General features: G+C 44.8%; 6 protein-coding genes across 6 annotated transcripts; 3 read left to right on the top strand and 3 right to left on the bottom strand.

The window, feature by feature from the left end:
* Positions 1-423: 423 nt before the first annotated feature.
* On the bottom strand, positions 424-3,024 carry PCOAH_00054230 (Uncharacterized protein; the record flags this gene model as incomplete). Its single annotated transcript, XM_020062203.1, has 2 exons — positions 424-711; positions 856-3,024. The coding sequence occupies 2 exons, from the start codon at positions 3,022-3,024 to the stop codon at positions 424-426; spliced, it is 2,457 nt and encodes an 818-aa protein (XP_019917759.1).
* Positions 3,025-5,424: 2,400 nt separating this feature from the next.
* PCOAH_00054220 (Hydrolase) lies at positions 5,425-6,533 on the top strand (the record flags this gene model as incomplete). Its single annotated transcript, XM_020062202.1, has 2 exons — positions 5,425-5,456; positions 5,549-6,533. 2 exons carry the CDS (start codon positions 5,425-5,427, stop codon positions 6,531-6,533), a joined length of 1,017 nt encoding a protein of 338 aa, XP_019917880.1.
* An 876-nt stretch (positions 6,534-7,409) lies between these two features.
* On the bottom strand, positions 7,410-9,143 carry PCOAH_00054210 (Uncharacterized protein; the record flags this gene model as incomplete). The annotated part of the gene is made up of 1 exon (XM_020062201.1): positions 7,410-9,143. The coding sequence occupies one exon, from the start codon at positions 9,141-9,143 to the stop codon at positions 7,410-7,412; it is 1,734 nt and encodes a 577-aa protein (XP_019917526.1).
* A 4,568-nt stretch (positions 9,144-13,711) lies between these two features.
* On the top strand, positions 13,712-14,593 carry PCOAH_00054200 (Haloacid dehalogenase-like hydrolase; the record flags this gene model as incomplete). The annotated part of the gene is made up of 1 exon (XM_020062200.1): positions 13,712-14,593. The coding sequence occupies one exon, from the start codon at positions 13,712-13,714 to the stop codon at positions 14,591-14,593; it is 882 nt and encodes a 293-aa protein (XP_019917642.1).
* An 899-nt stretch (positions 14,594-15,492) lies between these two features.
* On the bottom strand, positions 15,493-18,465 carry PCOAH_00054190 (Uncharacterized protein; the record flags this gene model as incomplete). Its single annotated transcript, XM_020062199.1, has 5 exons — positions 15,493-15,528; positions 15,672-15,717; positions 15,840-16,864; positions 17,003-18,133; positions 18,259-18,465. The coding sequence occupies 5 exons, from the start codon at positions 18,463-18,465 to the stop codon at positions 15,493-15,495; spliced, it is 2,445 nt and encodes an 814-aa protein (XP_019917844.1).
* A 654-nt stretch (positions 18,466-19,119) lies between these two features.
* PCOAH_00054180 (Uncharacterized protein) lies at positions 19,120-22,842 on the top strand (the record flags this gene model as incomplete). Its single annotated transcript, XM_020062198.1, has 1 exon — positions 19,120-22,842. One exon carries the CDS (start codon positions 19,120-19,122, stop codon positions 22,840-22,842), a length of 3,723 nt encoding a protein of 1,240 aa, XP_019917723.1.
* Positions 22,843-23,112: the final 270 nt, after the last annotated feature.

Here is a 23,112-nt window from a genome sequence, read left to right as displayed (position 1 = left end):
GCAAACAAATTTTTAAAAACTTTTAACGTAACATTGACGAATGAGTTGACAACACCTCCTAGTTAACACAAATTACCTTTGCAAATATTGCGGGGAGTTAAAACACAAAAAAAAAGTAATGACACGAATGGGGATGATGCATCCACTGGAATGGAGAACAAACGCAGAAATCGTCCCTTCACGTCCGTATGCAATCCCCTCTTCGTGGAAAAAAAAAAAAAATGCATCCCTGCATTTACACACAGGACGGCGAATTGGCACGCCACACAAAGGGAGCAACTGTTGAAAACGTGCCACTATACTCCATCGGTGAGAATATAGGCAGAGCAGTTTTAAAAGCCTCTGATAGGGGGGGAAGGACACAATGCTGTGTAGTCCACCTTATTGCCAACATAAGGAAAGTTTCTTCCCCCTCCAGACGGGCTACGCCTCAAAGGTGAGACTTTCACTAAACCGTTCTAGCTCCCTCAGTTTGTCGTCCTCCGTTGCAAAAGAATATAAATTCTTTTTTCTCCCCGTCCAACTGAGTAACGTTAAGTGCCTACCCTTGGAGTCCCTTAAGGACAGCATTTTGTTCCACTCCAATTTGGACTTTTTTAAAAAGACCTGATTTCTGATGAGGACATATACTCCCTTCCAGTCACTTCTTGAGCTTAGCATCTGCTCGAACTGTTCGTACAGGGTGAAGGTTTTTTTGTTGACTCCGAGTTCCTGCGGGGGACAGGTAAGGTGTGTGTGGGGATGGGCATGCATAATGTTTCCGCGCGGAATGAAAAAGAAAGGAAAAAAAAAAAAGAACAACACAGTGAGGGGGATTTACAGAAACGTGACATGCCTCTCTTCTTTCCCACTTACCTTTACAAAACTGAAGTGGGGAATTTTTGTTATAATTATAGCGTCCTTTACAAACGGGGCGACGTTGAAAAAGTGGGCCTTGTGAAAGGATACATCCAAGGGGAACTCCAAGTTGTACTTTCGGTCCTCCGTGGTGGATACAGACGTGGTGTGCAAATCGGGGGCGGTTATTACGGATGGGGGTGCTTCTGATGGGGTTGTTTCTGATGGGGTTGTTTCTGATGGGGTTGCTTCAGGTGGGGTTGTTTCTGATGGGGTACCATTTCTGCGTAATCCCCCCCTTGGAGACTCCTCCAACCTGCGCAGCGTGTCCATATCTCGCACGTAACTCCGTTCTGCAACTTCATCAAAGGGGGGTGCAAAACTCTCACCCGTCACATCCACCTGATCGTCCTCTTCCTCCTCTTCACCCATCACATGGTCCCTGAGCGCACCACCTAAAAATGAATTTCTACTCAAGTAACTTCCACGTGAAGAAGGGGAGGGGTCCGCTTCGTCAGTAAAACTGCCTCGATAGGCACACCTTTTATTTTGCTGCACTTTTTCAAAAATGTCTTTATAGTACAATGCACACCTGACTAGGTTCTTCTTACACTGGGCAATCATAATGCTCCGACTGTCGGTACCGAGTAACTGCACCTGGTGGTTCTGTGCACCATCTGGGTTGTCCAAAACGTATCGATAGATTCGTAGAAATTCTTGCTGGTCATATATTTTCAAATTCATGAAGGGTAAAATTTGCTGGTCACTATAAATTGGAATGCGAAGAAAATAAAACAACAACTCGAAGATGATGTTCCCATTGGAGCAGAAGGGGTCCCAAATGAGTTTTACATGCTTCTGATTTTTTAGACATTTTTGCACAGCTAGCGAATATATACAGCTAGCTGCGTCGTAGCAGTCGTCACTTAAAAAGAAATTGTTATTCTGATGGTTCATCCTTTTTATTTCCATATCGCGCAGGTAGTTCACCACACGTTCGTTGTCGGTGTGGGGTATGCCAAGTGTACTGTTTGGGTTTGCCTCATTTCGGTGGTTCTGATTTTCCCTTTTGTCTTTCTCAATGTTGTGTGTTACCGTGTCAGGGGTGTACTCTTTCTTCGTGGGTTTTTCCTCACGAGGGTATTTTTCCCCTGGTGGTTCCACTTCATTGGCACTGGTCAGACGGTCTGGTGAATCCCTTTTCAGGACATCCCCAAAATAGCTGTACTTATAATAGTGTTCCTTGTCCTCCCCAGAGAGGCCATTTTCATCACTCAGTTGAATTTTTTTTTTTTCCTCAAAAATGGACCAAAATGGGACGTTCTCCGTGACGATACTCTTAATCTGATCATCACCGATATGTAAGTCTTTATTGAAGAGCGAATGGAAATTCAGATCGTCGCATTTGTTGTAATTGGGTACACTGGCTAGCTGGTCGTCCACATGACAGTACTGATAAAACCGAGGAGACAATTTGCCCGTAAATTTGATGTCCACATTGCATAGGTTATTTTCAATATGAACAGCTAATAAATTCCATGTGTTTTTTTTTGTCCTTTCGTTTTCGTTTTCCACATTCGTTTCGTGTGTGTGTTCACCCGGAGGGGGGTCCTCCAAGGGGGGGGTTAGCAGACATGCGTCTGGAGATGGAAACGGCTGTCCTGTGATGTGACCCCCTCTGTATGACCTAACGAACTCATTTAATCGCACACGTACTGCACGTCCAATGTCGGCAACATCAAAGAGCTTCGACTTTCGCGAAGTGACTTTCAACGGGATGTCCTCCAAATGGTTTGGAGAAATGTAGGAATCCCAAGGGATCCTTCTGATAATCTCTTCCAGGGTGACCAAGGAAGTGCAGGAGGCATTCTTCGAAACGTTCAGCCATATGCTTTCTACATAACCACATTTTAATGACAGCAAATAAATAAGCGATGGGGAGCATTTAATTTGCACCCCCCCATTGCATTTGCCTAATCGAACTAAATGTTTTTCTTTTTTTCCTTTTTCATTTTTTTGTTCCGCAACGTTCTTTTTCTGCGCTTCATATTTTGTTACTTCCCTCACGTAGCGCTGCTTGATATCCTTGATCAGCGTGGCCTCCCCGCCCTTCCTCACACAGATGAAAAAGTTGTACACGCGGAGGAACCTCCTTTGGGCACACAGCACGAGCGGGGAGCCCTTCATCGTGCTGTCAAAATAGCGATGACTTCATGATGCGAAGCAACGTCGTGTGATGCGGCACAACGCCCTACGTAGGGCCTCTTTGCTGCGCAACGACGGATGGAAAACCAGATCGGTTTGCCTGACCGGTGCGCCCTTTTCGTTCCTCTTTCGTTGTTCCGCTTTTACGACTCCTCCATTGTTGTATTTTTTTTTTTTTTTTTTTTTTTTTTTCCTTTTTTTTTTTTTGGCTAGCCACAGATAAGTGCGAAGCCTTTTGCGCACGTCACACACCAGATGGAAACGGAGCACATATAACTGATAAAACGGTATTCCCTGGTAACCCCACGTTATAGACCATTCATTCCTTCATTAACCTCAAAAATGCGACAACACAGGAAACAATCATTACGCTGGTGGAGAAATGGCACCCCCCTCCCAACACCATTTCTTTTTGCAAGCATAAGATGGGTACATATTTTTACCTGACCTGTTCATAATTTTTATTCGCACATGTGCCTTTTGCCTACAATATAAAGTATGTCCCCCGGTGGAAAATGGGGGAAAATTCGAACAACGACTGGACGTGGTGAAGGTAAACCAGTACAACATGACGCGAAAACAAACCTCCCACGATTACACAGAACGAATTACGCTTGATGATCTGCCAAAACAGTGTAACCATTTTATCGCACGAGAACAATGCTTTGTGCTTCACTCACATGGAAATACTCCCCAGTGTGGTAAAAAAAGAAAAGAAAAAGTGGCGAGCATTTCCACACCTGAGCTATTCGTTTGAGGTGGAATACATAGAGACTTCAATTTCACGCTACATCCAGCAGAACTTACACATTTTTTTTTTTTTTTTTTTTTTTTTAGCAAATGTGTACATGCACTACTCACTGGCGGATGGTAGGAAGGTGATAAAACGGACAAAAGGTAAGGCGATACGTTGGGAGGGGCCCCCAAAGGCTACGCCGATATATATATCTGTGTATATCTATATGTGTACATTTATTTATATATATTTATATAAACTCCTCATCGCGGCCTCGAATTTTAGTACCCTTTTCCTTATCCCCCCCCTCTGTGTGCATGCTTAATTTTTTTTTTTTTTTTTTGAGTTAAAGGGGAGGAAGCTACTCGCACGAAGGGGGAGGGCTTTTTTCCATTGGGGGGTTATGCCTCTTCTGGAAGTGACATGGCTACGCCAACTCTGTCGAATTGCATTCCTACGCGTGTCATTTATTTTGTTGCTTTAATTTTTTTTTATCGCGCTGCATGCCATGTATTTTGTGAAAATGCACTCCCCTTGGCCAATGGAAAGAAACGTAGCCCCTAACACACGAGTAGTTTTTCTTCCCTTTTTTTGCACACAGCGGTGGGGAAGAAAGGGTGACTTCAATTTAGTCACTCATTGCAGTAGCCCGCGAAGTTCGTATTAGGGAACACCTCACATAACGCGCTGACGCGATGCTGCTACGCCACAAGGTGTGTTTCTTCCTCGCCCAACAGGGAAGGAAGCTTTCCTGCCCGAGTACATGCCGAAATGGAAAGGGCCAAAGGGGATACACCCTATTTGCTCCGACGCATGTGTATAATGCATGCACATATGTATTTATATATATATTTATATATATAGTGTAGGATGCCCGATCGTGCCAGGAAAAAGCAATCAGCAGAAAAGGCAAAAAAAAATTGAAAAAGGATTGTAAGGGGATGACACTATAGCGATGCGATAAAATTCGACGGAATGCGCGCAGCACACTGCACGCACACCATACGCAAGGAGGAGGAGGCCTCCTAAAGGCAGCGTCTTTAAAAAAAAAAACAAGGGCTGGCTAAGGGGAGCAGGCAGGGCATCGCATGCAGCCTACACAGAGGAAGTACATATATAGGTCTTCCTGAGAACGCAGGGCTTCGCTCGGCATACCAGCTTGCAGAGGGAATGCATCAGAGGATTAACAAACGAAGGGGAGCAGCGCAACGTAGGGGTGTACTCTGCAAAACATGCGACAAGGGGGATGCATTTTAAAAGGGCCAATTCAAATTTAAAAATGGAAAAAAAAAAAATGTGTACATTTTCACAGGACCAAATTTTTCTTTCATTCGTCATCGCGTTATATTTAATTTAATTAATTTATTTTAATTTAATTAATTTAATATAATTAATTTTTTTTATTTAATTTAATTAACATAAATTAATTTTTACTCCCTTTTAGGCGAATTTTTTTTTTTTTTTTTCACCTTCACCGTTTAGCTACTCCCCACTGTGCTTGGCTTTTCCGCCGCATTTTTCCCCCTAATTAAAAACACACTTTGTAGAAAAACACATTTAGTAGAAAAACACACCTAGTGGAAAACTACACTTAGTATAATTCTACACACCTATAAATTACCCCATTCGGCCTCCTCCCCGCCAAGATGATAACCCCCGCGAGAACGTGCCTGGCCCTGTTAACCCTGGCCTGCTGTGTACTCCTGGGTCAGCATGAAGCCCTAATCGAGAATTCGCTTTTTTTTTTTTGCACCCGAAAAACGGCTCCAGAAGAAATGTGTACATTCAGAAAAAGTATCAGGAGCTGCTAAAGTACAAAGAGTCCGATGAGTGCCTGAACGATTTATTACAAAGAAATTCGGTAAAGCTAATAGCCATCGATATTGATGGTACACTTGCCGATGATAATAGCAAAATAAGTGACGAGAATTTAAATGCCATAGAATCAGCCAAGCGATTAGGTATTAAGGTTATTCTGGCAACAGGCAGATTGCACAATTTTTCTATGAGAATGTTTACAGAGAAGCAAAAGGACACATACGAAATAGAAAAAATGGATGGAGTGTACTCTCATGGAGCTTACCTGAATATCAAAGGAGTAGATTATGTGTATAGAAAATTTAACATGATCGATATAGAATTTATTCTATTCGCTTTGTCCTCACACAATGCATTGAAAAATGCCGTCTTTATAACACCCAATGTTGTGTATGTCTTTAACGACGAGCCAGAGTTTAAGAAGCACTATGCGGTATGTGGCCTGAGGGATGATGTAGGAACAAATGCAAGACCTACCAACTCCTTGGACAATAGACAGAATGCAGTTTTGCTAACCCATGTGAAGGACATAGTCATGATAGGTGACATTGTGTCTATCGAAATTTATGAAAAAATTTATCCTGAACAGGAACCACTTAAGGACCTGCACACGGAATTATTTCACGAGTTGGAAAACAGATTTAAGATTTACGTGCCTCCCCATAAGAAAAAGATTGTTCTCTCTCCTATTAATACATCGAAAATACAGACCATTCAACTGTATGCTCAATTTTATGACATTCCATTGAATCATATTTTGTCCATTGGAAATGATAACAACGATCTGGAGATGCTTGCTTCCACAGGCTACTCCGTCGTCGTGAAGGGCTCCACCAAACCTGCGTTGAAGGTCGCCCGATGCATTAGCACCAAGACGAACAACGAGAACGCCGTGGCTAATATTATCTTCAGGGTCATCGCGGGTAGACACATGTGAAAACATGTGAAAACATGTGATAACATGTGATAACATGCGGTGAGATGACATTTCGCTCAATTCGCTGCATCGCTACTGAACGCACCCTTCTTTGCAACCGGCGTTGCCACAAGTACGCCCCTTTTTCACCACGGCGAGAAGCAGCATGCCGACCCATGCGAACCAAATGAGTGACGCTTATACCCGTGCAGGAGTAAAATATATGGCACGTGCACACATGTACAAGTAATTTTTTTTTTTTTTTTCACCTGAACGATTCATACAGCTAGCCAGCTAGCTATTATTTTTTTTTTTTTTTTTTTCCAAGTTTTTACCTTTTCATAGTTACCCTCACATGTGAGCATATTCCCATATACAGTGACACATGAGCTTTTACCAAATTGTTATTTTTGTAAAATTAATTCACTCACTAATTCAGTAGATTGTTTTTCCTTTTTTTGTTTTTTTTTTCTGTACACATGAGTGATTTTGTAAAGTGCGCGTTTATTCACACAATTGTGCAGTTGTTCGTGTAGAGCTGTGGAGTATTTCACCCAACCCGCGTCAAGCGAACCAACCACAACCACTAACAACGACAGACAGCGACCGTGTTGCAAAGACGTAAGAGAATAAAACTGTAGAGCATCAGAGCAGGGCGGCAAAAAGCGCAGCAAAAAGCGCAGCAAAAAGCGGAACAAGAGACGCAGCAATAGACGCAGGAAAGGCCGCTAATGGCTGACCTTGCACCGTTCAGGTAAAACGGAGGGGAGTTTGTGTGCACACAAAACACCCCTGTCTGGCATAATTTTTCGCACGGATAGCGCAAAACGCGGAATGTACATATAATGTTGTATCGTCGATAAAAAAATATATAAAAAAAAAAGTTTCACACACATGTCACGCAAATTTGTTCTTTTTGCTCGTCTTGCTAACATCAATACCGAGCTTCCAAGAGTCTCGCAACGTGTTGTTTAATTCATTTTTACCAGAGCGAACAAATTCATAATAGTCTTCGAGGCCTAAGTGGACATCCACGGCTTCATCCTTTGGGAAGTTCGCTCTGCTGGGTGAGAGACCCCTATCAGGGGTGCCCAGGTTAGGAATACTGCTAATCTTTGCTACGTTGGCTAGCTTGTTAATATTCGCCACGTTCGCAAGGTTGGTGAGGTTAGCAAGATGGGAAAGACTCCCTCGAGTTGCCTCACTGTGGTCATTCCCCCTGCTGCGCATCCGGAGGAGCAATTTCTCCAGCTGCTGGTCTGAGATTCTTTTTTTGAAAATCGTTTCTGCGGAATTGATGAGCTTGTGAATCTCATCGTAGTCGACCCCCGCAAGGTTGTCCCGAGAGTGGTTCGAGTTGGGACGATCCACATGGAGGTCCCCTTTTCTACTGCCACTGCTTCGGGGGGTGTCGTCGGAATGATCATCACTTCGGATTGTGGCACTAAAATCGGAACCGCTTTTCGGTGTGTCCTCTTTGGGGAGAACGAACTTGGTGGAGTCCCCCTGTGTGTGGTCTACCTCCTTCGTTTCGCTTCTTCTCAGATAGCACAGCAGGGCTGCCTCCCTTTCCATGCTCTTTAACCTTTTCTGCAGCTTCTTTTGAACGAGAATCAGCAGCTGAATGGGGAGGTCCTCTCCCTCGTCCCTCTTACAGTACACGCCCTTATCATTAAAGCTGATCACTCTGGTGAGGCAGACTTGGTGATTTTTGCGCAAGCATTGACTTGAGGTGAAAAAGGGCAGGAGGTGCACATCTCCCTGTGGCTGATTCGTGGAATCAACTCCATTCAAAAGGCTAGTTTTGTTATTACCTCCATTCAAAACGCTAGTATTTTTATTACCACCGTTGAGAACACATTCCTTGGGGGAGGCACTGCTTGCTGTACCCCCCCGAATGCACTGAATGAGCGTCTGATTGTGTGCCCGCAACTTGATCCGGTTTATCACATTCACCCCGTCATTCAATTTCATAAAATTGCTGACGCAGTCAAACTTGCAATCGATATAGCCCCTGTCGTGAAATATAGGTATATTTATTTCTTCCCATAAAAAATTTGGCTCCATGTAAAAGGTGAAAATAAAGTAAAAGGTCTGTTCCTTTCGGTAAGTTGATTTACTTTGATCACCAGGATTGTCGGTGATGCTGCCTCTTCTTTTTTGTTTGTTCGATCCATCGTTCAGGTTGCCTCTGCTAGGGGAATCCCCTTTGCTTTCATCATTACTTGGCTGATTTGCCCACATAGCATAGTGTGCACAGAGGAAGTGCACGTTTTTAAAATAGTCGGGGAAATATTGTTCCAGCACCGAGTTGGGGGTGTAATGGAAACCTTTCCTCCCGGAAATGGTTCTATTTTGACTTTTTCGTTCGAATATACTTTCACGTTTGCTTCCACTTTTGCTGCCGCTTGAACGTTCGCTCTCTCCTTCGCTTTCACTCCCTCGCTCCTTGGAGCAAACAAAATGCACGTAAATGGGTTTGCTATTTTTATACGTGGAATAAATCGTGTTGAGCAATTCGCAGATGTAGAAGAGGCAGAACTCCTTCTTTTCCGCTTCGCTGTTCGTGACTCTCTCCACCTTGGAGGGGCTAGCCCGCCGCCCCTGCCCGCTTTTCACTTGTCCGTTCATTTTTGCCGTCAAGCTGGGAAGCGCCTACACAACGTCACACCTGACTCCTACCAGGTGAACGCCCAAGTGCGGTATAACTAGGCGTGTGTAGTATGATTAGGCGTTTGCGGTATGATTAGGCGTGTGGGGGTACACACCCCCGATGGGGGTTCCCACGGTAAGATTACCAGGGGGTCGCCCTTTCCAGATGACCGCCCCGCGTACTAGGGTCCCCCCCAAGTGGGTGTGATATCTATCCACGTGAGTGTAACTGGTATGGGTTCACACCTACATGCAGGGTGCACACACGAAGAGCGCGATGCTCCCCCTGCCCGTGTAACCGCGTGTGTACCTTCACCTGCATGCACGGCGTTACATCCCACCCTGTGCCGACGCCAAAAACAATCCTATGAAACGCCTCCAAATTAACGGGGCAACAAAACGAGGCAATAAAACGAGGCAAATGAAAAAAAGAAAAAAAATAATAATAATAAAATAAAAAAATAACAAAAAAAAAAACAAATAAACGAATAAACGAAAAAACGAATAAACGGAAAAACGAAAAAACGGAAAAAGCAAAAAACAGGAAAAGTATTAACTAGCACATGATGACTACCAAGTGATACCTAACGTGTGGAAGTCGCGGCGGGCGATGTAACATACGAAGAAGGGATGCTTGAGGGGGAAGCCCCGTGCATCCTTGAGCCGACCTTGGTAAGGGTGTTCTACCTCTGGAAGGGCAATGCGGAAAAACGAGGAGAGGAGAGAGAAAAGGAACGGATGCAAATACACACGTTAATTTTTGCCTCCCAACGTTTCGCCCCCAACGTTTTGCAGCTCAGCCGCCTTTTGCTTCATTTCCTTGCTTATCGTTTCGGAGCTCAGCGATTAGTTCCCTTTGCTTTTCTGCACTCAGCTATTAGTTGCTTTGCTTTGTTTTCCTTTTCGCTTCGTTGCGCTTGTTCATCGCAAGTAGGAATACGCAGGTAGGCGAAGTGGGGGAGAGAAGAAACCCCATGTCAAGCAACACTTGTTCGAGCAGTGCCAAATGGTTTCTCTATGTGCGAATACCTTTGCGTAACACCGCATGCAGGATCTGATTTGTTGTATCCCCCACGCATGCAGGCGGTATACGCACCTGTGCCTATAGGCATCGCCCCGTCGTATACACGCAAGTGCGTGAACGCGTTGGTGTAAGGTTTTCGGCCCTACGAATCGCCCAGCGAAGGAAACCCACAAAAGGTGAACGGAAAGAACGGAAGCAAAAGAAGGAGACGAAAAAGCGGCACATGCGAAAAAGCCATCCTTATCTACTTAAAAATGGCATACCGGGGGGACCAACAAAAGGGCCTTCTCTTCTCTCACCCAGGAGGAGCTGCGAATTGATAAAGTGAAAAAAAATGAAAAAAAAAAAGGCATAAAAAGAGGAACAAAAAAGGAAAAAAAAATGAAAAAAAAAATGAAAAAAAAAATGAAAAAAAAAAACGAACAAAATGAGGAACAAAAAAGGAACAAAAAAGGCCTCCCTCAAATGATCAACACATCATGCCGCTCGAGTAGGTGACAACTCCTTTCAACGAAGATGTGCAGGGGAAAATAAGAACCCCTCACTGCATAGTGTTTCTTTTCCCCCCTCGAAGGAGCTACTCTGCGCTGGAAGGAGGGGATTCGCCACACGCAGGCGACCACATGTGCATGTGCATATGCATCTGCATGCACGCGGGAGCACCTTCCTGGGGGAAAGAATTATTACACTGCCGCTTATTAGTGAAGAAGAGTTTACAAAGCAGTTTGGATGGGTAGGCAATTGAACCAGTAGGACGCTGCTATTCTAACGACCAGGTATTCTCACGCATGTACTTTTAACTCAAACAACCGCTTCACCGGTGGAGGGGTTCCCAGTTCGACGGCTGGCATCATGCATGACTGCCGCCGCCCAATCTATGCCAACTGTTCGCACTTCGAACGGAAGGGATGAAGAACGAAAAGGATCCCCAAGGGGAATAACACATTCGTCCGTCCCACATGAAAGAAGTAGCCCCATCGGAATGGCCAACTGAGAAGTGCCCCCCCCAAAAAAAAAAAAAAAAAAAATGACAGACGAACAGCATTATTAACGTGAACAAGTTGGCCTACTCATCTTAATTAGGAAGGTAATCGAAAAGGGTACTTCATCAAAGTATGATCCTTTTTTTTTTTTTTTTTTTTCTTGTGTGATTTTTTGGGGGGAGGAATAATCACATAAGAAAAAAAATGCTTCCCCTGGTCCATACACATTAAAGCGTCGCTTCTTTCGAACATGATAAGTCCGCTTCTCAATTTTATAACCGCCGCGTGTGCACTTTGGTGTGTTTGCAGAGAGTTGCTTTTACTTTCGTAATGATCCACGGTTGGAGAACAAGGGGATGGTCACTTCCATCCGGGGTTATCACCTTGTTGGTTAAACGTCTCCTATAACCCCCCACGTTCCTTGCGAATCAGTCCGAAGCAGTACGGACGTACTGACCCCTCTTTTGCGAGGTTTGGGGGAAAAAAAAAAAAAAAAAAAATTGTGAAGCAGGCCGATTAGGCAACTCCTAAAGAGGTACCTCCCCGTGGTGACTTTTCCCATCCCGGTCTTTCCGTTCTCCCATCTTTGCAGAGTACACGCAAATATGCTCAAAACCATATTCCTCCGAACTGCGCTCCTCCGTGTGGTCATTCGTTGGGAAGCATCGCATCGCCTCCACCGGACATGACCCAGTGTAGCGCATTTGCATTGTACAATTCGATACTCCTTATTGAAAGAGAAAAAGCTGACAAAAGGGTTACCTACGCCCATTGAGGTAGACCCACGAATTGATATGCTAATGCCATGTATTGCAGCTACCACATATGGCACCCTTTTGTTGTGGCCTCCCCCTTACTCCGTTTGTTCGGGTGTTAAAAAGGGTGCATGGCTGTCCCTCGGCTGGGAGTTAAGGAGGAGGAATACAACAAAGCAGACGCAGTGGATTACCTCCACAGTGGGTCACACCCCTGCCGTTATGTCAAAATTGAGAAAAAGATCGTTCAGGTGATAATTGGCCAATTTGGTCAAAAGCGTCTTTCCTTTACCCACTTCGGACGCGTTTCTCCGTGGCCATGGGTTTATTTATTTTTTTTTTTCATTTCAGCTACTTTCCATTCTGTTGCGTTTTCTTTCACTGAGGAAGAAGGGGCGATTTAAAATCGTTCACAGGGGAACCAACACTGTCACCGTTGAGTGGCCCCTCCCCAAGTGACACCAAACAGTCACTTCAAATGACCGTTAAACGTGCAAATGAAAAAGCGCCTTTTTAACTCTTCCGTACGTGTGTAAGTTTCGCGCAACTTGTGCGCCTTGTGGTTCTTTAACTCGGTTGCGAACTGGAAGGAGGAGGCTATGACGATTAACTCGTTTCAGGAATATCCCTGCACGTTTTTCTGCAGGTTTTTTTCCACTTGAATCTTCGCATTTGCACCTGTGTTTTGATGCTCCCAACGTGTTTGCCCCGCCCCCCAAACAACAGGATGACAGCCTCCGTGCCACCCTAACAGACTTTGCACGAATTCACATAAAGTTGAACAGGAAAGAAAAAAAAAAAAATTCCTCATACAGAATTGCCTAGCAAGGGGGGACACATATCATTTCAACTATGTTAACCCCTGATCGTTAATTTCTTTGCAGCCTTCTCCCATGACATTCAAATAACGACGCAGACCACAGTAACTTGGGCCGCTTAGCCAACGTTAGTTCACTTTGCTTTACGCTCCTTCCTCTTTCGTAAGATCTTCTCGTAAACGAGGAGGTGATATAATACGTGCCACAGGACGCTCTCAGCAGGTAAGAAAAAAAAAAAAAAAAAAAAAAAAAAAAAACCACGAAGGAGCCACTTCATAAAAATAATGCGCGAATGTGCATGCCAATTTATAGCACTTTTGCCATGTGCCCACGTAAGTATATACATATATATGTGCTTGCTTTACAATATTTTTGCCTAAATACGTTTTTTTCATCGCTATGCATTTCCTATCTCTACATCCTTTGACCCACATGTGTGATTTTTCTCAATTTGTACATTATTTATTTTACCCTTCCATTGGCTTGTTAATATTTTTTTTTTTCCCGCGCTGTTTTATTTTTTACCTGACTTGTACATGTAAATTTTTTTTTTTTTTTTTTTTTTTTGGAATATAAGCAAACATTGCAAGTCCTTAACATCCCATTTCGTTTTCTCACGATTGTAGGAGAAGCGCCAAAGCGTACGTTTTCTTTTGAGCGTATATAGCATCCCATTGGATATCCCTCAATCACGTTGTACTTGGCTGCCACTTGCGCGCTGCTCTATGCTGCTTGTTATTGCTTACATTTGGTCATTATTGTCAGTGGAATCTCGCTCGTAGGTGGCTTCCCGTAACAGATTTCACCGTTTATGGTTATGAGCATTTTTTGCGGAACGTAGTCGACTGAGTTGCGCCCCCAGTAGACGTACCATCGACCAACACGCGAACCGCGTTCGAACCACGTTTTTGTTTGTTTCTTTGCTTGTTTGTTTGTTTAGCTGTTTCCGCACGTTTGTGCCGCCCAAATGGCTAACAGCAGCGCTGACAAGAAGGTGGAGGAAACGCTGAAGGGGGCAGACATCAAGCTGCTCCTGATTGATTTTGACGGCACGCTCTTCGTGGACAAGGATATTAAGGTGCCCAGCGAAAACATCGAAGCGATAAAGGAAGCAATCGAAAAGGGGTACATGGTAAGCATATGTACAGGTAGATCCAAGGTAGGAATATTAAGTGCATTCGGTGAAGAAAATTTAAAAAAAATGAACTTTTATGGTATGCCTGGAGTTTATATAAACGGAACGATAGTTTATGACCAGATTGGCTACACGCTACTGGACGAAACGATAGAGACTGATGTATATGCAGAGTTAATTAGCTATCTAGTGGAAAATAATTTAGTTAACCAAACCATTTTCCACCGAGGAGAGTCAAATTATGTAACGGAGGATAATAAATATTCTGACTTTTTACAAAAAATGTACAGCGAAAATAGAAGCATCATAATAAGGCACAATGAAATGCTCAAGTATCGAACCATGAACAAATTAATGATCGTGTTGGATCCGTCAGAATCTAAGACAGTGATTGGGAACCTCAAACAGAAGTTTAAAAATAAGTTAACCATTTTTACGACCTATAATGGACACGCTGAAGTCACTAAATTAGGTCATGATAAATACACGGGAATTAATTACCTTTTAAAACACTACAATATTTCTAACGACCAAGTGTTAGTTGTAGGGGATGCTGAAAACGATATCGCTATGCTTTCCAATTTTAAGTACTCCTTTGCCGTTGCCAATGCGACTAATTCGGCCAAATCACATGCCAAGTGTGTACTCCCCCTTTCGCACAAGGAGGGTGCCGTGGCCTATTTGCTCAAGAAGGTGTTCGCGTTGAAGAACTGACCTGGACCTCGTCACGCTTTCTCCATGTGGGAATGGCAACCCCACCATGAATACGCCGTCACACGTGCAAACGTGCAAACATGCGAACGTGAAAATGTGCAATGGAGGGTCCACTCCATTTCTGCCTGCTGTAGTGTATTCCTGTACACCTGTGTAGCCGCCTTGACGAAAAAAAAAAAAAAAAAAAAAAAAAAATTGTCCCTGGGCTCTTGCCCCAAACAGATGTTACTAACCAAAATTGTGGCCATATAATATTTTAAGTGATTTTTCCCCCTTTTCATTTTTTTTTTTTTTATCACCGCGCACCTCGCCAGTGAAACTTATTTACTTATCCGTAGGATGTGTGTCCCTGCGGCGGTTACTTCATTTTGTTACCACTGTTCGTGTGCTGTTCATGTGCTGTTCATCTGCTGTTCATCTGTTGTTTGTGAACAGTTGCCCCAATTTTTTACCCCTAATTGAACTTCATGGGATTCCCCGCAGGACTACGCGCGGTTTCCCGTCCCGGCGTCTCCTCGGAGTGCCCCCCACTGTTACCTTCCAAACGATGCAAAAACGTTCACGCTAAACTACAACCATAGTACGCAGGTACGTTGGTATCTTCCCCAATTATGGGGGCAGGCAAAGTTTATCACCGCGTGGGATAAACACGCACAGTTGGGTCCCCCAAAAGGGGGTCCACAGATGAGAAACATACTCTGAGGCACATGTTGGGTTAGCTGTCCGCACGAAAAAAAAAAAAAAAAATGGGTGCTACACGAAAGGGTGATAGGTGGAAAGCTGTTTAGACGGCCCGGAGAAGGGGGCCAAATGGGGATCTACCCGACCGGGATCCTTTTTCCCATTAGGGGAGACGGGGGAAGCTGTATCGTTACTGAGCAAACAAAGGGGACTGTTCACTACTCTTCAACTAACGTCACCCACTTTTCGCAGTTCTTCAGGGAATGAAAGGGGGGAAGCAAAAATGGAAAAAAAAAAAAAAAAAAAAAAAAAAAAGGGATAAAAAATGGACAAAAAAATAGGCAATAATGTGTGAACATTTTTGTAAAATTGTTTAACGAGGCGAACGGCGGCTTACCTGCAAGTTGGGAAGGGGGTGGTTCTCGGGGTCGCGGTCTGCATCGCTGCGGTGGGAAGGAGGAGAAAGAAAAATAATCAGAAGTGGTTCACCATAATGATATATGAAGGGGGGTGAGTGTTGTTTGAAGAATGGTTTGTGCATTTTGTCTGTTTTTTCGGGACGTACTCAATCCAGCGGGTGAGCGAAGAAAGGACGTGGTTGAATATGATGTATTTGTCTGACGAGTCGAAGTCATTTTCGATGGCCTGAAAAATGACTGCGATGGGATAATCGATCAGGTTGTGGCTCCTTATGAAGTCGACAATTTTTATATATCTGTTTGCCGATAGGAAGAGGTGAAGGACCATTTCGTATTCACCTAACCGTAGGGACATGTCTAGACAGAGTTGGTAGGCCCACGAATGTTGTGTCAACTTCCAGTAGTGAAATAACCGCTTCGTTACTTCGACCGAGTCGGCTATTACATAAAACTGCAACAACTGACGCAGGCAGTTGTCCTGTTCGTAGAAGATACATATGTCGAAAAGGAAGGTTTGCAGAATTCTGTTCGGAATTATATTCAGCATGAGGAGGGACTTCATATATTCCAGGACGTAGAGGAGGAACGTTGGAAAGCTGTGCAGCTCTGCGTAGCTGAGCTTGAGTCTGTACTCCTCCGAGGGGGTGGCGCTTTCCTCTGTTGTGGTGGTTATCTGGTCCGTTTGGTTCGGCACGTTTGCATCTTCCCCCGGGGGAGTCCTCCTCCTTATTCTATACTTTAGCATGTACCTATCAGCTTGGTCGTCCCTTCCCCCGGTGGCCCTTTTGCTCTCCCGTTTAGCCTTCTCCATTTGACGGAAGTTCAATGAAAAGTTGAAAAGAGTCTCCTTTTTGTCGAGACCATACTTTTTAATCATGAAGGCGTGGAAGACATCGGTGACGATGTCCCTCTCGGTGATCAGAGTTTTGCTTCCCAAGTTTTTAAGTATGTCATCTACGGGTTGAATAATCTTATGGCTAGCTCCCCTCACGGAGGAGGGACTTCTTTTCTTTGCAGACTGCTCGATCAGCTTGCGGTAGTTTAGGTTTATTATATTTACGATCGTGCGGAAGTCCTCTATCTGGATGTCGTTCTCCAGGGAGAGGAAGAACATTTCCGTGATTCTTTTTTTGCAGTTGGGTCTGCGCAGGAGCACGTCCACGGAGGTGTTCTGTGGGGTAAAAAAGTGGCAACGTGAAAAGGTGAAAACGGGGGCAACGTGAAAAGGGTATTATATGAACAGGTCAGAGAACAATGCCGTCATGGTGATAAATGGGCGTTGCCATTGGGGTTACGGTTTGGTACCCACCAGGTTGGCGAAGTGCTGGCAAATCTGCAGCATGAAGACGTCGTAGTCCACGCGGATCTTGTAAACATTTCCGTACTGGTTATCCAACAACACATTAAAGGGGTGAAAAGAAATATGGCTTAACACAAGCTGCGTCCTAAACTGCTTCGGAGAGGTCAAGTAGGCAATGTTAATGGTGTGGTTGCTCGTCAGATGCTCAGACAAGGAACTAAGGAAGCTGGTCTTTTTTTTCTTCTGGTATTTTACATCGTACAGATATACCTTCTCATTAGAATAATTGAACACGCCAAAAATGTTATCGACCGAAAAGGTGTCAAACACTCCGTTGCAGAAGAGGTCGAGGACGTAGTCGAAGGATAAGGAGGAGGATAAACACCGAAAGGAGATCCTTCCATTTTTGTAATCCTTATGAATGCAGTAGGTCTCATCGTATAGGGTAATTATTTCTATATCGCTCCTGTTTATTGGTTCTGTTTTAGGTATATTCAATTCTATTTTTTGCAATTTGATTGCATTGCTGTTGTTTAGTAGGTAGGGGAAGATGACGTGCGTTTTGTGTGTGCTGGAGAGGAGGGCGATGTAGGAGCTGCTTTCGTCATACCAGCATTGGTCGCTTTTCATCACGTGCTTCTTCAGTGGCGTTATCGTTAAATTGTCGAAGGACAGGTGGAAAATCTCCACTCCCTGGTTGGTCACCACGGCGAAGTCGGCAGAAGGGGCGGATGCACCTGATGTGACAGATGCACCTGACGTGACAGATGTAACCGACGTGGAAGAGGACACGCCCGTATCGTTTTTTGCGGCTGATTGCCCACACCCGGGGAGCCAAAAGGTAGCCAAGATTTTACACTCGCTCAGATTACTTATGCACACACTCAGGTATATATTGTGGCTGTTTAGAACATCAGAGATCTGGATCCTATTAGGGTTGATCGAGTGGTACAGGAAGAAGGTGTTGTTTGGAGCGAAGGTTATGTGTTCGCACAAATCTGAGTCGAACTTCACATACACGGCTTGGTAGTTTTCCTTCACTTTTTTTATATCCGTCACGAGCAGCGCCTTCGCAGCCACGTTCTGGTGGATGATCAGGTCGTTCATCTTGTCGTAGAAGACACGGTCGTTGCTGGAGACCTGCAAGGGGGAGCAGCCATGGTGTGAATAAAGCGATGATCCGTATTCAGCACCGTGACGAAACAACTTCCTCTTCCCGATGAATAGACCCAACAGGGAGATTACAAGATGGATGTGGCCCTTACCTCCCACTGGTACACAGGCTCTGATATGTGAGCCGGAGAGTACGCCGAAATGGTTGTGTTCCGTTTGCTCTTCCTGGTAATTCTCTTACTGGGTTCATTCGAGTCCTGTGCAGAGACCTCATCATTAGTGTGTTTCTCTTTACACTTCTCCCTGTCCGGGGAAGAAGCGGCTTCCCCGCCCGGGGGCCTCTCCCTCTGGTGGTCCATACTCCTTTAAATTGTCACTGCCCAATTTTATTAAACGATTAGACCATCTCCTTCCCCTTTTTAGGGAATCCTCACAGTCTGAGCAATCCTATCCGGTTGGAATAATGGTCGAGCGATTGGTCAGAACAAATTTTTTTTTTTTTTTTTTTTTTTTTTTTCCATCGAGGTGAAACTCGTTTTAGCGCTCACATTAGGCAGTGCTTGGCTCTTTTTTTCTTTCGTTACGACTACTTATGATGTGTCAATGTGGGAATTTTTTCCCCTCAAGTTGGTCATCCCGGTGGGGGTTAACCCTTCGATCGGTCAGTTCCGTCGTTCCGTTGGCTACCTCTTCACAGTGTGGTATTTTTTTTTTTTTTTTTTTTTTTTTTTTTTGTGCACCTGAAGATGACGCTGCAAGTCAACCGATAGGCGAGTTAAACTTTAAACGGGCCATCATTGGTAGGAGACCCAAATCATTCCCCTTTTATGGATCAAGAAGTGTGAACGTTTTGTGGTAGGGTAGAGGCCGACTCACAGCGTTGCGTGAGGGTAAGCGCAAAACTCGGAACGGTTAAAAGTGGAATAGTCGAACGCGTGGAAAAACCGTTACTGAGATGACCCCCCTTGTGGTGACCTTCGAAGGGACTGCTTCCCCCACTGCGGCTACACATCATGTTGCAGAGATACGGGGGGTCGAGCGCCCTTTTATCTCCACACTTGGTGTGCAGGCGTAGGGGCGTAGTTTACCGAATCCGAGTCAGTCTGGTCCACCAGCAGCAGAGACAACACAACTCATGCAGCAACACCAGACACAGAAAAATAGTAGTTATTCCATTTAGCCAGAAGGATCAAACGCTCCATTATAAGAATATCCCCTTCTGTGTAGAGCTTCTTGACCGTAAAAGCAAAAAGGATCTCCTGCAAATATACAAGACGGTGAGAAGGAAAGATGAGAGGAAGAATCTTCCATCCGATTTTTTCGAGAACTTATTTTTATGCACGAGGAAGTTTGTGCGCTCGTTGCTGCCACATGAGTTTGTACGAATTTACAAAACAATGGTAGTTGTGGGGAAGAAGGACAGGGAGCTGAACTTGCTAATGCATCAGCAGATGAAGAGGATACATGCTAACTTTGACGTCACCAGTATTAGTAAGCTCTTTCAATTATTTACCTTTGCCAAATCGAAGCCAGTGCATTTGGTAAAGATGTTGGCAGAGACGTTCCTCCGGCGTCTGCAGGGTGAATCGGCACATCATGTCGATTCGATCAAATCGGCTAAGTCAGTCCAGTTAGCCGGGTCAACTCAGTTGGATGAGTCAGACGAGCCTGCGGTGCTGCCCTGGCACGTGCGGGAACTGGTGGCCATTTTCTGCTTCTTCCGAATCGACTCGAAGAAACACATAAAGTCGATCTTCCACCACTGCACCCCGTGGATAGGGAAGAACGTGCAAAAGTTCACCCCCAAGGATGTGACCATAATTCTGTATAGCACCGTGCACTTGGGGAGGCAGGACCCCATTATCCTAAGCGCTGTAGTGAAGCATATCGCCTTTAAGGGGGACTCCTTTCAGTTTTTCCAGCTAGCCATTATCCTTAACTGTTTTGCCAAATTGGGAGAAAAGAACAACAAGCTATGCAAGGTTGTGTGTGATCAGGTTAAGAGGAGGATGCGTGGGGTGCCTTCTCCAGGGGTTGCTACTGAATGCGCTCCCCCCGACGAAGTGGTCGAAATAGGTTCCACTGGTGTAGAAGCGGAATGTGTGGCAAACGTGCAGGGAAGTGCCTCTGCTAAGGAACCAAGTGGATATGCAGTCAGGCAGAACCGAGGAAACTGCACTTCGGGGGGATACCCCCAACCGAAAGACGTATCCATCCTGCTGAACGCCCTCATAAGGTTGGAACATTACGACAACGCAACGTTCAACTGTCTCATCCCCTTCATCGTAAACCACGCGTCCAAGTTTTCCCCCCAATCGTTAAGTAACCTGGTTCACGCATACTCTCAGATGCAAATAAAGAACACCCTGATGTTGGAAAAACTATCGGAAGAATGTATTCTAAAAATGAAAAAGTTCAAAAATATCGAGATGAGTAATTTGGCTAGCTCACTTGTTAGGTTGAATGTAAAAAACAAAATTCTGTTTACCTACCTGATAGATGAATTTCTCTACAGAGCCACCATTGGGGTGAAGTATAAGAGCTACCAGTTTGATGTGGTTTCTCTGCAGCAGCTGGCCTACTCCTTTAGCAAAGTGGGTCTGAGCGATGAGAAGGTCTACGTGGTGCTGCACCGGTTGCTGCTTAGGAGGATCGGTCAACTTCGCAAAAATGGCAACAAATCAATTCAAGCTGCTGCACTGGTGGGGGGAAGCAAAGACGAACCGTCACATGGGCAATCACATGGGCAGTCAAATGAGCAGTTTAATGAGAGGGCGTCCTCCTGTGAAGACGGCATCGCTCGGAGAGGGCCCCAGTTCGACTTCCTCTGCCTGTCCACTTTTGTGAACTCCTACGCCGCTGCAAAAATGAAGCCAAAACACTTGTTCCACTTTATTAGCTACATTATAAGGGAGAAAAAAAAAAAAAAAGAGATCCTGTCGAACCAGTCCTTGTGCTGTCTAGTCTACGGACTGGCAAAACTGGAACTCCCAGATAGGAAGATCCATCAGGTATTACTCAAAGAAGGCACCGAACGGGTAGATACGCTGAAGCCATTCCAGGCTGTACTTCTCCTGTATTCATATAGCAAGCTAAGAATATACTCACGCATGTTTGTGAAGAAAGCAGTGCAGCTGTGCAGTCGGAACATCCACCAGTTAACCTTGGCTGACTTAACCTTAGCATGTTACTCCCTGTCAAATTTGCTCTACAGAGATGTGATCTTTTTGTATAAAGTTTCCAAAGTTATACTACTTAACAACTTCCAATTCGAGAAGACCAACGTTTGTCAGTTGTTTAATTCGTTTACCAAGTTGTGCTTTTTCTACAAGCCGATTTACCAGTTGGTGTTCCAAAGGATGTTAGTCTGCATGCACGACTTGGGGGAGAAGGAGCTCGCCAACGTCGCACTCTCCTTCGCGTATTACTTTCACACGGTGCGGTTGTGCCTTTGTGAAGGGGCAACGGAGGAGCAAGAAGGGAAGCAAAAAGAAAAACAAGTAGAGAAGCGATCGCAGGAGAAGCAAGAAACGAAGCGATCGGACGTGAGGCAAGAAACGAAGCAGTCCGAGTGCCACCTGGTGCAAAGCCACCCGGAGCTCTTCTTCAGAAACGAGCTGAGCATTTTTTTTAACCTCATCTTTTTGCTAAACGAAAAGCACCGCCAGAAAATGTCTATTATAAGCATCCAGCAGCTGCAGGTAGTCGACCTCTACCTGAGGGCATTCTTCCCCAAGTATTGTGATTTCCCAGGATTTGTAAGAACCTTTTTTGTTAAGGTGAGAAGTGTGAAGTTACGCATCGATGACTATCTGATCATGTCGTCCAAGACGCACCGAAACGTGTCCCGTTTTCTTAGTCTAGTTGGTGTTGCGCACAGGAGCGAAGTTCAGTTCGGCCCATACCAGCTCGACATCGTGGTGGACTTCCTGCAGGATAGGAAAAAAATGAGGGGATTCTTCCCAAGTGGGGCAAACTCCAACGTGGAGGATCACCGCAACGTGGAAGATCACCCCAATGTTGAAATAATTTATAAGACGAAAAGGTTGGAGGGAGAGAACCTCCTCTCTAAAAGCAGTGATTCCGAAATAGCAAATGCATGCAACGTGGTGGAAAAAAAAATAAAAAAAAACATCCTCGTCGAAGTGGATGGGGTGTCTCACTTCTACAAGGAGAGTCACAGTAGGACCATCAACTCGATTATAAAAAATTTTATTTTACAAAAATGCGGGTGGCACATAATACACGTGCCCTATCAAGAATGGAATCAGTGCGTCGATTTTAAGAAGAAGGTTCTATACGCCGTTCAGGTGTTGCGATACATTTTGCGAATCAACAGGGAGGACATCTCCGTGGGGGATTTCCTTCACCTTTTGGGAGACCACCCCCCTGTGCAGGGACAAACATACAGGACAGCAAACGTCGTACGCACGCCTGACAGAGAGGAACATGCCACATCTGTAGAAGCGGAAACAATCACATCTAACTATGGAGAGGTGAAGAATGAACCCGACCGAAAGGACATCCCCCACTTCTACACCATCAGCGAGGAGGAGCTGTTCCGCAATCAGACGAAGAACCGAAGCAGACATCAGAAGGGATTAATGGAAAAGATGCGCCAGGATAACCAACTCAGCTACCACTTTAATGTGGCACGTCAAGCAGGTGGCGGAGATGGGGATGCTATTGCGAACGGAACAGATGAGCTGTCACCCTGCGTTGGAACTCAGACGTGAGGACAATTTGTTTGTCGTATCTTTTCCTTTTCTTGCACAACGGGCACGACAAGCAGCGTAACTGTAACGCTGTTCCCCCGTTGGCAATTCTCCACCCGCCTCCGCTAAACCCAACATTGCATTAACTCTGTAGTGCATCCATGTGGGCATGTTTTCTATTTAACCTTTCATGACTCTTCCCAAACGAAGACACCGTTTTCACCCTACGACCACTTTCACCATGTTAATGTCATGTGGAGAATCAACTTAAAATTTTAATTAAAAGTTCGA

Source organism: Plasmodium coatneyi, chromosome 14 (assembly GCF_001680005.1).
Source record: "Plasmodium coatneyi strain Hackeri chromosome 14, complete sequence".
Lineage (NCBI taxonomy): Eukaryota > Apicomplexa > Aconoidasida > Haemosporida > Plasmodiidae > Plasmodium > Plasmodium coatneyi.
Note: the sequence above shows the minus strand (reverse complement) of the source record. Positions and strands in the feature narration are given on the sequence as shown.